Raw genomic sequence first — 13,682 nt, forward strand, 5'->3', positions numbered from 1 at the left:
GTGGTCAGACATTCTAGCCCCTAGAGTTATCATACAAACGACCACAGACTGTTCAGTGTGCGGCTGAACGATACTCCAACGGGAATATCGACGGCTAGGTCAGGACTCATGGGGATGTCCCAGCGTGCGGCTTGCTAATGCTTCCGAGATCCTCTGAATCAGTGCTAGATGGCTGTGTATGCATGCGTGGAGGTTTTCCGTACCAGTGTGAATACGGAAAAATCGCTCTTGAACGACCAGCGTATTCTAAATGTAGCAGTACCGCGCGCATGCAATCATCAGACATCAAGAGCACTACAAGTATTCTGGCTTAGCGAACTAAAAGTGAGTGAGCCTTACGAAGATAGCCAGTGAACCGCGGTGCATTCTGATGTGTATGGCCTTGAAAGCTGAAGACTACATGACTACATAAGCAGACACTATGAGGTCATATCAACAGCAAGTATACTTATGAACCTTGAACGACTTACGCGAGAGATTCTTTATCGAAAAGAAAGAGGCAGAACAAGAGCCAAGTTTAACGAAGACGACTGATAGAGGCAGCGCTCCTCCGTTTACTGGCGCAATAATCTGCGATGCAGCTTGCTGAATGAAGATAAGCCTTGTATGGTATAAGATATTGGTGTATAACCACCACCTAGTATGCAGATCGAAGAGACTGCAAAGCACCCTTGCGGGACACCAGCAAACGAGACAACAAAGAAGGATCTCGTGAACAAGGTATAATGTGAATAATTAGATATCAAATTTAAACTGGAACTTTCTATCACAGCTATCGCGGATTCGTGTCCGTCGTCGTGGGTGTCGGGGCGGAGGGCAGACAGGCGCCGTAAGAGTGCGGGATTGACTCGTTGAGTTGCTGAGTCCGAATTTAGCAATCGGAGCCCGAACCACCCTGGGACTCAAACCGCCACCACAGCGAGCTCAACGACGACGAGAGGAATGGATGCAGGGGCAAAGAAGCTACTCGAGACCGCGACTATCGAGGCTCTACATGCACACCACTTCTCCAAGTCCTCTACACAGGCGACAAATGTCCTGACCGACCTCCTCTCGCGGTATCTACAAGTCCTTGCAAGCACATGCGCCAAGTACGCTGAACACGCGGGACGACTGCGTCTCACGGCGAGGGACGCCGTCTGCGCGCTGGATGAGTTGGGAGTGGGAGTTGAGGAATTAAACGAGTATTGTGCGACGGAAGGCAAGGAGATGGCGCGGTACGCGATACACACCGCGCGCAGGCTGGAAGACCTCAACGAGTTCCGAGGTCAGTTTTGCCACCTTACAATCTCCCCCGTTCGAATGACATGTTTTTGTAGCCGCGCTGTCTGTTGGTCTGCGAGAGGATCGCGACGATGCAATGCATCTTGTCTACATGCCTGTCCCGGAGGACATGCCTACGGATGAAGAAGTCTCGGAAGAAGAGAGCGAGAGTGAAGAGGCTTTACCAGCGAGCCCACCCTCACTTTCGCAACAAATGAACGTCGATGTCGCCAATCCGGAGGAAGATGTGACACACATGCTTGAGGAACAGAAGAACGGACGAATATCCAGTCCACGTCCGCTTACACCAATGCTGCCCCTTTCTCCGATATCCAACCCCTCAACGCCGCCCCGGAAGAGACCAAGAACTTCAGGTTGGAATCCGCCACCGCATATACCCGACTTCTTACCTCCTTTTCCGAGCCATACACCACAGCGCACGCCGTCACCTCCTCCGATATCCCTCCCGCCTGCCGTGTCGTCGCTATCTTCCGCGCCTTTGAAGCCAGAACGGCCAATCACGCCACCACCGGACGTTGCGCTCAGTACCGCAGACTACAAGAACCGCGTTCCACACAATATCTCGATACTCGCCTCGCAGCCCTTATCTAGTCTCCCGGTACGACCTATCAGTCCTCCTTCTCCACCTCCACCGCAGCTCGCCCTGCCAGAGATTCAACAATCACTGTACCAGGCGTACCACTACGCATTAACGCACCCACCGCCGATGGAGCAGGGCCCAACAAATCCAGCGCGGTACAAGGTTGCTGTCGCCTTGATTGAAGAGAGCCAGAAGAATCCGCGCTGGGAGCCTCTGCCGTCGGTGTACGGCATCTCGGGCACCAACATGCCCCGCGTGAGCAGCATTGGGCCATGGTACCCTATCGCCATCGACGAGAAGACAAACGGCAAGGGCAAGGAGACCGAAGAGCCGAAGTTCCCGCCGCACCAGCCACGCCCGATCATGTACCAAGAGCGTGTCGCGCCGCTGGTGAGCCAGCAGGGTTCGCGGATCCCCGCGCTGGCGCAGAAGGTTCTGCCGGTGAGTAGCAGCGCATCACGCCTCAGGATGACATCTCACGCCCGGCTTTCTGCATGCAGATCAATGTCCTCCGGCGCACGACGCGCTTCGGGCCTCCGCTGCCGCTGGTGCAGGATGGCCGGAAGTTGACGTACGGCCCCGGCGTGAGTGCATCCTGGAATTCGGGGCCGCAGCCGCCGCAGCCGCAGGCGAACGGCGCAACCAAGGACGGTATGAGGAAGGAGAAGGGCGATGCGCCGCCCGCAAAGCCAGCGCCTGACGCGAAGCTTTACGCAACATGGAACTGGGAGCAGAAGACGTACCGCGACCCGGTACGCCGTCAGCGCGTCGGGAGCGTGTCGCTAAGCGGTACTATCGGGAACGGACGCCGCAGGAGCGATAGCCATGTCGAACGATGAGGGGTGGTGGAGGGGACCTAGGAGGAGGGAAGACCCGAAAATTCGCCTTTTTATTTTGCCTGTTCGAGACTTTTTCGTGCTTTGTCGGACTGCTTTCGCAAGTTACCAGTCGTATCGGGACACATTCACAGCCCTGCCGTTATAATCAGATGTGCTCTGTACTTACTCGAAGGAAAAATCACCTGCACCGTGACCTCAAGCTTTTGGGCACACAACCACGTATGGACGACTTCGGCACTTCGTTCTCCCTGTTAGATTCGCATACATGCAGAAGTCCATTGCGAGACACGCAAAGGAAAACTTGTGAGAACTGCTAGATGCGACGCTAGCTCCGATATATCATGATCAACAACAACGACTGACTAGAACAACGACGGCGTGCGAAGTACATGGAAACACTTCAATGAGTACATGCACAGACGTATGAGGACTGGTGCTATATTGATTGTGCAGGAAGAAGCAGAACAGCGCAAAAGATGGAGGAACGGATATCGAGGAGTAAAAATGCAGAGCGCGAGAGGCGATACGTCTAGCTGCCCTTGGGCGCTTCCTTGTAGGAGATAGCCTGTTCCTCGCCCATAGCGGAGACGATGGTGACGAGCAGATCTTTCCCCTCGTCGAAATCACCCTGGATCTGCTTGCCGAGGTCGCTGTCAGGGACCTTGACGTCGTCTTTAGCAGTACCGTCCTGCGTCATAAGGTTAAGGAAACCGTCGTCGACGTTGACCTATGGAAGACGGAGTGAATTTGATTTGACGCGATTTCTAGGAGTTGATACACGTACGAGTTGATATTCGTTACGGGAGACGTTGGGAACATCCATATTGTGGGTAGAAGGACAGATATCTTCCTGTGAAGCGCGAATAGCCAATCAGATCGCAGCATTATCACCTTGAAACGCTTCGACTAACCAGTTTTTTGCCAGTGAAGATCTGACAGGTACGATAAGACGCGTAAAGACAGGATTTTACACAGATAATAATCTGCACATACGTCAATGGCAACAAGGTGGACCTTAGCATGTCCGTGCTTGCCAGTCTTGGAGGTGGACATCTCAACAATCTTGCAAGGACGGCCTTAAGCGAGAATATGAGTACTTCCCCCTTTCTCGCAGGAGCCTCGACGCGTGCACCCACCCTTGATGACGACGTGCCCGTTCTTGCGAAGGGCAGAGCATTGCATAGGAAAGGTGGCCGAGGCTCCGGCGGAGGCCTATGTTACACCAGGAGGGCAGAATATCAGCTTGGGGGCTCATCGACACAAAAATTAGTGTGCGCACCTGCTCGAAGTTGTGCTGGTGCTGCTCATCGTCTGACATGGTGGCAGTGAATGGTAATAGGGATGAGGGGAAGTGGGTATGTGTACGAAGGTGGAGGGCTGGAAGCGGAGGGTGAGCTGAAGAGCAAAGCTGCTTTTTTTGAGCGCTCATCATTTTCCATCGCCGGCGCCGCAATATCTCGGCAATCTCCGTCGGGCTTCCACGTTGCCTGTGCCCGGCCGGATGGCCGGTGGCCGAGGATGACTTCACCGGGCGCGCGAGCCGGAGTCGTCGGGTGACACAGCAAGCGGGAGGCGCAGGCCATCGCCCTCTCTTGCTCTTGACCACCATGCACCCCTTTGGAGGAACACCGATATGTCCTCGCTGCAGTAAAGCTGTTTACGCAGCGGAACAAGTGCGTACACTCTGGAGTTACGTCAAGAATTGGTGATGTTAACACGCAGATTCAGATTATGGGCCCAGGGCGAAAGGTCTGCGTAACTGCCCCGCATTGATCGCTTTTCTGACCTTATTTCTGCACTTTAGCTGTATCATAAGGTATGTGCGACGCTATATCCAACGAAATATATTAGCCGACATATTTCCTAGCCCTGCTTGACATGTACATCATGTAAGAAACGTCTAGACTCGTACAGTTTAGTGGAACACAATGAGGAAGTGAGCAGACTTATTCTTTCTATCTTCCACATCTGATTGCAATCTTGAATCTTAGCCATACTGGTATGCCTTAGAGTTCATTGCTCATTCCCATGTGCTGACTTACCCCCAGTAACACTTGTCATGTAAAAATTTTCGGCACCCGCGACCTCCGGCACGCGAACCTTCCTGACCGCGACGACGTTTTTCTGTCTCCACCTACTTCCCCCGCTTCTGTAGATGCCACACTTCCTCCTATTGTTTCTCCCTCAAGCGCTCCGCCACCGTTGCCACCGCGCCCCGCGAGTGGGCCGTATACCAGCCCGCGCGAGGGCGCGACGTCTCCTGTCTTCAAACCCACGCATACCTGGGGCCAGAAGCGTGCGTCGTTCGGTGCTCAGATCAGTTTACCAACCACCTCATCGTCCACACCACCGAAGGAAAAGCCCATGGAGCTCACGGAGACGAAGAACGCGGATGCTGATGAAGACTGGGGGCCGCCGGCCGTAACAGGAACCCCTTCGCACGCAGGTCGCGGTTCGAATGGTCTTCCGCGAACGGTACCTCTGGAGTCGACTATGGCTGGCCCACCGCGTACACCTGGTCCTGTCAAGAAGTCGATCACCTCGGACGGGGTTACGTCGAGCACTCCTGTGATCGGAGGTAGGATGACGATACCGCTCGGACCTACGCCTACGGGTACTCGGTACGGGGCGGCGTTGAGTGGGCGGACGGCTTCACCGATAGCGCCTATGACAACAGGGAGACAGTGGGGAGGTAGCAACTCTGTCTGTCCAAAATGCCAGAAGACAGTCTATTTTGCCGAGCAGGTAAGCCGTGTCACTGGTTCCTGTCCACTCGGTCCTAACAAGTATCTACAGGTGAAGGCGATCGGCAGGACCTGGCATCGCAACTGCTTGCGATGTACGGAGTGTGGCACTGTGCTAGACTCTTCGCGTCTCACGGAGAATGAAGGCAGCCCATACTGCAAACACTGCTACGGCAAGGTCAGCCCGACCTCTTCACGTCTAACCTTTTCATGCTTGTATTCCTACTGACTCAATTTTCTCCAGCTTCATGGGCCGGCAGGCAACGGATATGCTCTGCTGGGCAAGGCCGGAGGTTAAAATTATTCTCCTTTCTCGTGCCATTCGGACATTTCTGTAGCTATGCGAGGTGTTAGATCTTAGCCTATCAACCCAATGTATTCCGCTGATGTATCGATCGGATCACCGCTTGTAATTGTCCTCACATAATGTATAGCAGCCATCTATTCGCATATCTTCCACAGCCTGGTTGTCATACGATGGTGCCACGCGACCACCGCGTCCAGGATAAGGTTGCACGGTGGCGCAATCACAGCGTGGTCAAGTATATTAACCCTAGGATTTCTATCATGTCGACGCGGCTAGGTTAGCAGAGTATCTGCCGCATGCAAAAGGTATATTCGCACGTTGAGCACAAGTCTACATGTACAGTCAATGTAATCATGTCATACAGTCCATACAATACACCGTTACAACAGAAACTATGAACAAATCATCAGAAATCGTACGCATCGTGAGAGCCTTAGGCCCAGGTGCGAGGGCTGCATAATCGTCAGCGAAGAGCCGTGAGCGAACGGGACACGAGAGGGATGCTTACCCAAAGAACTGGCCGACAGGAACCTGCAGGAGCGGGAGTTTGTTGCCATCTGCGGTGTTGAAGGACACGGTGTTGCCCCACCAGCCCTGAACTGTGCTGGCGCCGATAGTACCATTCTGCGGGAATTGCAGGCAGAAGAAAATAATGACTACAGAGACGGCGACACCAGAGTCGAGGGCCGCGGACAGAACGTCTAAAAGCATGACGCGTTCAGACGATACTCAATGATATTGGGTACGGATGGTGCTCACAGTTGTACTTAGTCCACCAGGAGAAATGGCGGCGACGGATGATGTAGTTGAAGATGAAGCCGACAACAGACCAGGTGACGTAGTTAGACGGCGTCGCGGGTGGGATGAGGCCTGTGCCGCTAAAGATGACCGGCCAGTTGATGTATTTGAGAATGGTGTTTTGCCCGAAGCGTTTCTGAACCAGCCACTGTAAAAAAAAAAAAAAGCGGATCAGCATACGTGCAGACTTGGAAGACTAAGCTGATATCACTGTGATGAGGGGCGCGAGGAATCCAGCAAGGAAGAAGAACACTAGGCCGTAGTAGATCTGGCCATGCGAGAACTGGCGTGCGGGACCAATGACTCCCCAGATGATGGACGCGGTGCCAAAGACCTCGGTCGAGGGGCATGTGAAACCATGATCTTGGGTCTGGGAGCACATGTCCGAAATATTCGTGAACATCCACGCCTGAACACCGAGCTGCACGGTGCCGGCGACGACGGTCGCTAGGAGCTGGCACCAGAACATCGGGCGCGGCGGGACCTTCATGTAATGCCCGAGCTTGAAGTCACTCGCGAACGTCAGCGCCTGCGCCATGGTGATGTAGCCCCATGTCTTGAACATCATCATCGCGATGGGCCTGCCGGGTAACGCATACCCGATGATGAGTTCCGTGATGACGTTCAGGCCAACTGACTGGTTCGTAATTGCCTGAATCATTCCGATGGGGATGACATAGGCGAAGGAGATTATCAGAGCCAACACGAAGGCCCACACCGGCATCTGCGTCGACCAGACTTCGATGCAGATGACACCAAAAACAAACATCGATACTACAGTAAATTTAGCTAGGAGTTTGGGGACGAGGACGATAAAGTGAAAGTACTGACAGAAGATAATGACATACCACCACTCGGGCACCTGCGGGTACTTGGACATGAGGCGGGCGTGGATGTCAGGTTGCTCGCTGATTGAACGGCGGGCTTGGGTCCAGATTTGCTTGCGGTAGTAAAGGAAAGTGTGCGTCAGCGTTGCTGAAAGCCATGAATGTCAGCAGAATGGCCAGTGTCTCGATGACAACACAACATACCAGTGATAGACGCAAAGGACAGACCGTAAGACAGAGCGAACGTCGTGGAGAGGAACAAGGGCGAGTAGTTTCTATACTTCTCCTCGTCGAATTCGGTATCGTTGCTGATAATGCGAGTGACGTCGTATGACGCGCCAGTGTTGTCGAACGCGTGAGTAGACGAGATAGGCATATACTTCGAGCTCCAAGTATTGGTATAGTACAGTGATGGACAGATGATCCAAAAGAAGAAGACCATGCCGAATGCGACGTTCGCCTCTGCCCACCATGGTGTCGCGAGAGGAGAACCAATGTACGCGATCTGGGACCAGTCGAAGGTGAGGATTGACATGCCGAGGCCTGAGACGGTGCCGAAGAGCTGGTTGACGACAATGTGATTTGGGACAATCCAGCAGACCCAGTTTGTGAACGAGAGTGCCGCAAAGAGGTATCCGGGCATGAAGTACCAGCAGAAGGACGCGAGGAAGCTGTAGAAGAAGAACCTCTCGCGCGAGATACCACCACGCGTACCCATTCCGGCGTATTTCTGGGAGTGCAGGGTGTTAAATAACGCGCAGGTGACCAGGTTCGCGGGCCAGATCATCGATGGTGGGTTCACCAGGAAGCGACGAGCAATGCCGCTGACGGAGAAGCCGATGAGCTGAGTCGACATGACCAGCAGCCACTGATAGGAGAAGTTGTTGACCTGGTTGTAGTACACGCGCTGCACAGCAATGATATCCGTCTAGATGACGCAGTAAATTAACCTTGTTTCGACTCCACGAAAGCGGCGAACGTACAGCATATGCAGATCCAGAACCGACGCTAGCCATAATGGTGATCAGGACATGCTCCTTAACGGTAAATGGTCCCGGGTTGAGAGAGACACCAAAGACTTTGACCCTGGGGACGACGCGTGCCCAAAGACGGACGACGGGGAGTGAAATCAGTTGGGCGACGACCTGCATGTGACTCATCAGCCGCTCTGCTGTAAGGGATAAGGCATATAACCCACGCCGCTGATCGTGACCGAGGGAAAACGGAAGAAGAAGAACTGATTAAGACCTGGGATGAGGATGGCCCAGAGTAAACCGATGAACCAAGCCCTGAAGGTGCCGCAGGGCATGTCGGGGTTGTCCGTGTTGGCGACGGCGGAACGGACCTCCGGGTAGGGAGAGTCGTCCTCTGACACGATCGTTGAGCATCCTCGACAGAGACGAAGACGTGAGATCGCTACTTACCCAGAAGCTCAGCATTTAAGTCAAGGTTCGGGTCATCGAACTCGGCAATAAGGACCTGCGCGACATCGTCCCCTGCCTCTAAATCAGGAAATCATAGAATTACAGACGAGACTTATGACGAGCTACGCACTTTGCTTCTCAGTATCGGGGACGTCGTATTTCTCCTCGACGGAGTGAGTCGACATGGTTGGTCGACGATCGCGAGGACAAAGAGCCAGTTCTTGCTACCCTGAGAAGCGTTCCTTTATACGTGTGCACACCCAGCCAGATACCTACGACACACAGTAATCAAATGCAGTTAGTATGCGCATATGGTCCACGTAACTTATGCTCAGGGAATGGAAGAACTCGTTATCTCTCGTCCCACCGGTTCGAATCGGCTAGAACGCCACACAGGTGGAACACTAGCAGGCCACGATAACACTTCGCCCGTGTACGATCGTGAGTATCGTCACATCCGGCAAGTGAAGTCTATGGATAGTGAGAATAATGGTTATATTAGGTGCAGCGTTCACATAGGTACCTACGAGTGAGGACGCACCCTATTTTCTCTTGCGGCGCATCGAAATCCCGCGGCACTCGTCCCATTTTCTCTTTGCGGCGCATCGAAATCCCGTAGCACATCGTCCCATTTTCTCTTTGCGGCGCATCGAAATCCCGCAACATTCCCACTGGGTTACCATTCTTCTATTTGGTGCAGAGATTCTGGCAAAGGTCTTGTCGAATCTTGCCATTCTGCACCCGATAGCACGGCCAAGGAGCAGACGCTAAACCCCGCCGAGCCTTTTTCGTCTCGTGATAGAAGTATATTATTTGCATGTATCAGCGATCTGTGTTCGGAAGTGCTCTGAGCTCGTGCGACTGTCCATTATAGATTACACATGAGATTATCGACGACGTTCATAGTAGTCGGGCCGGCAGACTCACCGAATGCAGATATCCGAAGATGTTGAGACGTTGAGAACGCGAAGCAGCCCGCTCGTCAGGCACGCCCCAAAGCGCAGCAGCCGAGGACGTGCCATCGAGATACTGTGGGTACAGCGCACCAGGAATAAGAGTGCTTGAAACTACCCATGGGAAAGCAGCCGTCCGTATAAGTCCACCTAGGGACCGTAAATGGTAGATCACCCCCACAAAGTGTACAGCAACGCACATGTGGCTCGTGAGCCCGACGCACCGCCCTGCGCCGTGGATCGCTATAGGCCTGTGTTGTCGATCATGTGAAATGTGTACAATCTAACTGCGCGGACAGGCGTGCGGAGACATGCGGGAGTGTCTGCATGCGGCCTATCTCTCGGGCGACTGCAGCGCCGTGGAGTGGGAGCACTCTCACCTGAGAGCCCGTAGAAGAGGCCATTGTCGCTATCGGGGCTTTGATGGCTCACACTGGCGAGCCGCGGGCACAGGGCCATACATCGCGTTCAACATCCGTGTCGGGTTCGGATTAAATACGCGCTGTAGTCGGTCTTACGGAAGACGATCGCACAATGTGAAGTGTAGTTTTCTAATATTTCCTCGCACGAGACGGACCAGGCTCGGTGCAGGAATGTCAGTTAGGAGTTGTGGTTCTGCAGGTAAAGGATTGTATCACACCTCGGACGGATGCCGCATCTCCCCAGGGCTCTTACAATATTGGTGCGTGCTTCCCAAGGTCTGTACATGGACCCGCGTGTGCCAAGGAGCAGGCACTAAAGCCCGATCTCCACAGAGTACAGGTCACTGCACCGCACCGCCGGCAATAGGCGACGGTTTCAGCCGTCTATCAGCCAAGCGCTTGCGCTGTCATTTAGTGGGCCTGTCATTGGCCCCCAAGCGAGTGGCGTGCGCGGACAGGATTTCGGTACACAACTCACGATGAGAAGGTCGCCGGAGTAGATAGCGACTGAATGGGCGCATCGCTGAGACTCTACCTCGGACTGGGATTACGACGAAGATGCCGGAGGGTAACACGTGAGCAAAGGTAACAAGCTGACAGACACCCGAGATGCTCATGCGGGCCGTGCGGTGGTCGTCCCTCCCACAGACGTTGAATAGCATGGAAAAATGAATGATACAGAGCTCCTTGATAGATACAGCAACGAAGGCTCAAAGCCATCTAGCATACAAGGCATCTAAGACAACCCGAATTCGACCCGAAGCCATAAGCTACATTCAAGCACAACTCCAGAAAATGATCTTACCTAAGTCTACAGATAAAGGGCTGTTCTATCGTGATGCTCACTGGGTTTTGTTCTCCAGGGCCTGCTCGAGCAAAATGTGGCGCCTGTCCGCGACGGCCTGGTTCAGGCGGTCGAGCATCTCGACAGTCGTATCCCAATCCACGCAGGCGTCCGTGATCGAGACACCGTGCTTGAGGCTATCCGGGCCCTCGGCCGGGACGTCCTGGCGGCCGGCGTTGATGTTCGACTCAATCATGACACCAGTGATAGTCTTGTCGCCTGCACGAAGCTGCTCGCAGATCGAGTCGACAACCTTGGGCTGGTTATTGTGGTCTTTCTGTGAGTTGCCATCTGCGAAACACAATGAAACTTAGAGCCCAAGACGATAGACGTCTATATAGGAACTCACGGCTGCAGTCGACCATGATCGACGGGTGGTAGTTCGGGCGCGCCTTGGCGATAGCACTTGCAGCAGCCTGAACGTGCTCGGCAGCATAGTTGGGTCCCCGAGTGCCACCACGGAGGATGACATGGACGTCCTGGTTACCGCGGGTTTTGACAATGGCAGCGAGACCGTGCTCGGTGACACCCATGAAGGCATGCGGGTTCGACGCCGAGCGCATGGCATCGACTGCGACGGTAACCTAAAGTCACGCGAATCTTAGTCAGCTACAGCCTGCAAGGGGGAGAAAAATCCGTACGCTTCCGTCGGTACCGTTCTTGAAACCGATAGGGAAGGAGACACCGCTGGCGAGCTCACGGTGCAACTGCGACTCGGTCGTTCGTGCTCCAATCGCACCCCAGGTGGTGAGGTCCGAAATGTACTGTGGCGAAATAGTATCGAGGAGCTCAGAGCCAACGGGCAAGCCGAGGTTGGTCAAGTCGCACAAGAGTTGGCGCGCAACGCGAATACCCTTGTTAATTTTGAAGGACCCATCAAGGTCGGGGTCGTTAATGAGACCCTTCCAGCCGACCGTCGTCCGAGGTTTCTGGCTGTGCGTCAACAACTGAAGGTAGACCGCTACTTAAATTATATCCTCACCTCGCTGTGAAAACTGTTAGTCAAAAGAAAAGATAGGAAAAGTGCAGATGTGCACTCACAAGTAAGCCCGCATGATGATGTGCAGGTTCGTCCAAGAGGAGAGCTTGGAACGAAGCAGGTGGGCGTACTCAATCGCCTGCTCCGGTGAGTGGATCGAGCAAGGGCCGACAATTACAATGACCCGGTCATCTTGGCCTGCAAGAATGCGGGCGGCGGCGTAGCGGGCGGCGGCAGTAGTTGCTTGCGACTGAGGCGACGCGCGGATTTCGTGGCGGAGAAGCGAGGGCTGGACCAGGGGGTCATACTGCGAATCCTCGTTTAGCTTCTGCTGAACAGACAGAGGCAGGCTGGGGCCAAGTGCTGGAGCAGAGTAGAGCATTTTGGAAGTGTGGGTAGAAGAGAAGTGAGAAGAGATGATGTTCAATGAAGAAGAGAGAAGAAGACTGTCTAGGAGAGTCTAAGGAAGAGTCGAAAGGTTGAGAGAAGGTGGAGTGCAGACCACTGAGGATGCCAATTGCTGCCTCCAGTTTAAATGCTTCTGCGTCGTAGCATTTGAGAGTGCATGGCGTGTGCTTTGGTATTCGCGCGGTGCCTCTGCAACCATCAACCCGCGTAACCGCCTCCCAAGAGGACAGTGGCAGTGACCGCGGACCACATACGCGGTGCTGCACAGAATTAGATGGCGAGGCCTAATCGGGGCGCGTTGGGTGCGAGGTACCTCCTGTACTCGATTACTCGAGCTTCAGGGTGCCTCAGCAATCGAGCAAGGTTCCCCCGCCACAAAGCTGCAGTGCCATGTGTGTGAACGGGCGCGTGCCAGCAACTTGCCGCGCCAACGTGCGTCGAGGAAACCGGAGATATTTTCGCACTCGGACGATAGATACGCATATGCAGGGTCCACAATATACTCTCGCACTCCTGGTAAGGTAAGCGAGAGTGTATGGTTCCCGGTCTGCGTGAGCGAATATCCGCAGAGCACCTACGGCGCCCGGCGGTTGCGGAAATGATCCAAAAAACAAAATGCGCTGTCAAATCAGCGGAAATAGAGTGAAACCCACCCCGATGACTCGACGATCCTGGATGTAGGTTTGAAAGGACACCGAGTCCTCTGGCACGGGTGTCACATTCTCTGGGTTGCTCTGCGCAGGGATGACTGTGATATTACTCATGAGGATATCCGCAGTGATGTAGAAAGACGTGGCGCACTCACCAGGTCTCCACGACCTTTTTGTCGGTACAGTCTCTGTCGACATATGATGCAATGCCTTATGTTCCGGCTCTAGGTCTTTCTGGGGTACAGAGCTAAGGCCCGTGCAAGGCTCTGGTCGTAGTCTGGGTAAAAGGAGTGATGGCAACGTCTGACGTGCGAGTGGTTGTAAGCACGGCTGGTGGATGAGTCGAGGATTCCGAAAGACTGAAAGCTATTGGCCGGAGAAAGTTCGAAATTTGTGAAATGACTCGTCCAGACGAACGTGTTAGATTATGGCCAAAACTGGTCAGCTTCGAGTATTGAATGTGCAGCACATGACGATTTTGGATCAAAAGTGCGGCAATTATCCGCTTTTGGACATGCTGTTTCGTACAATTCTCGGGAGAATTGGGGACGGCCTGACCAGCCTGACTTTGTCTCATCCTACGACGACCTCCAAGTCCATATCGCAAACCTCGCGTCCGTATA

The 13,682-nt window shown here is 53.9% G+C and overlaps 5 protein-coding genes across 5 annotated transcripts; 2 read left to right on the top strand and 3 right to left on the bottom strand.

Moving 5' to 3' along the window:
* The first annotated feature begins 903 nt into the window (after window positions 1-903).
* PHACADRAFT_261116 (uncharacterized protein) lies at window positions 904-2,868 on the top strand. Its single transcript, XM_007398873.1, has 3 exons — window positions 904-1,267; window positions 1,320-2,305; window positions 2,365-2,868. The coding sequence occupies exons 1-3, from the start codon at window positions 943-945 to the stop codon at window positions 2,701-2,703; spliced, it is 1,650 nt and encodes a 549-aa protein (XP_007398935.1). The 5' UTR covers window positions 904-942; the 3' UTR covers window positions 2,704-2,868.
* Window positions 2,869-2,928: 60 nt separating this feature from the next.
* Window positions 2,929-4,083, bottom strand: PHACADRAFT_261118 (uncharacterized protein). Its single transcript, XM_007398874.1, has 6 exons — window positions 3,983-4,083; window positions 3,840-3,915; window positions 3,697-3,779; window positions 3,615-3,635; window positions 3,488-3,553; window positions 2,929-3,430 (listed from the first exon to the last, which is right to left on the bottom strand). The coding sequence occupies exons 1-6, from the start codon at window positions 4,019-4,021 to the stop codon at window positions 3,233-3,235; spliced, it is 483 nt and encodes a 160-aa protein (XP_007398936.1). The 5' UTR covers window positions 4,022-4,083; the 3' UTR covers window positions 2,929-3,232.
* Window positions 4,084-4,276: 193 nt separating this feature from the next.
* PHACADRAFT_149379 (uncharacterized protein) lies at window positions 4,277-5,896 on the top strand. The gene is made up of 8 exons (XM_007398875.1): window positions 4,277-4,376; window positions 4,432-4,452; window positions 4,508-4,519; window positions 4,571-4,639; window positions 4,695-4,702; window positions 4,752-5,448; window positions 5,500-5,625; window positions 5,692-5,896. The coding sequence occupies exons 1-8, from the start codon at window positions 4,311-4,313 to the stop codon at window positions 5,743-5,745; spliced, it is 1,053 nt and encodes a 350-aa protein (XP_007398937.1). The 5' UTR covers window positions 4,277-4,310; the 3' UTR covers window positions 5,746-5,896.
* A 149-nt stretch (window positions 5,897-6,045) lies between these two features.
* Window positions 6,046-9,640, bottom strand: PHACADRAFT_261124 (uncharacterized protein). Its single transcript, XM_007398876.1, has 11 exons — window positions 9,345-9,640; window positions 8,934-9,274; window positions 8,804-8,875; window positions 8,578-8,747; window positions 8,363-8,524; window positions 7,584-8,307; window positions 7,384-7,527; window positions 6,764-7,326; window positions 6,514-6,700; window positions 6,263-6,455; window positions 6,046-6,206 (listed from the first exon to the last, which is right to left on the bottom strand). Exons 2-11 carry the CDS (start codon window positions 8,986-8,988, stop codon window positions 6,188-6,190), a joined length of 2,289 nt encoding a protein of 762 aa, XP_007398938.1. The 5' UTR covers window positions 8,989-9,274; window positions 9,345-9,640; the 3' UTR covers window positions 6,046-6,187.
* Window positions 9,641-10,840: 1,200 nt separating this feature from the next.
* On the bottom strand, window positions 10,841-13,337 carry PHACADRAFT_261128 (uncharacterized protein). The gene is made up of 7 exons (XM_007398877.1): window positions 13,215-13,337; window positions 13,063-13,157; window positions 12,064-12,308; window positions 11,664-11,955; window positions 11,372-11,606; window positions 10,984-11,313; window positions 10,841-10,914 (listed from the first exon to the last, which is right to left on the bottom strand). The coding sequence occupies exons 1-6, from the start codon at window positions 13,255-13,257 to the stop codon at window positions 11,021-11,023; spliced, it is 1,203 nt and encodes a 400-aa protein (XP_007398939.1). The 5' UTR covers window positions 13,258-13,337; the 3' UTR covers window positions 10,841-10,914; window positions 10,984-11,020.
* Window positions 13,338-13,682: the final 345 nt, after the last annotated feature.

Source organism: Phanerochaete carnosa, assembly GCF_000300595.1.
Source record: "Phanerochaete carnosa HHB-10118-sp unplaced genomic scaffold PHACAscaffold_8, whole genome shotgun sequence".
NCBI lineage: Eukaryota > Fungi > Basidiomycota > Agaricomycetes > Polyporales > Phanerochaetaceae > Phanerochaete > Phanerochaete carnosa.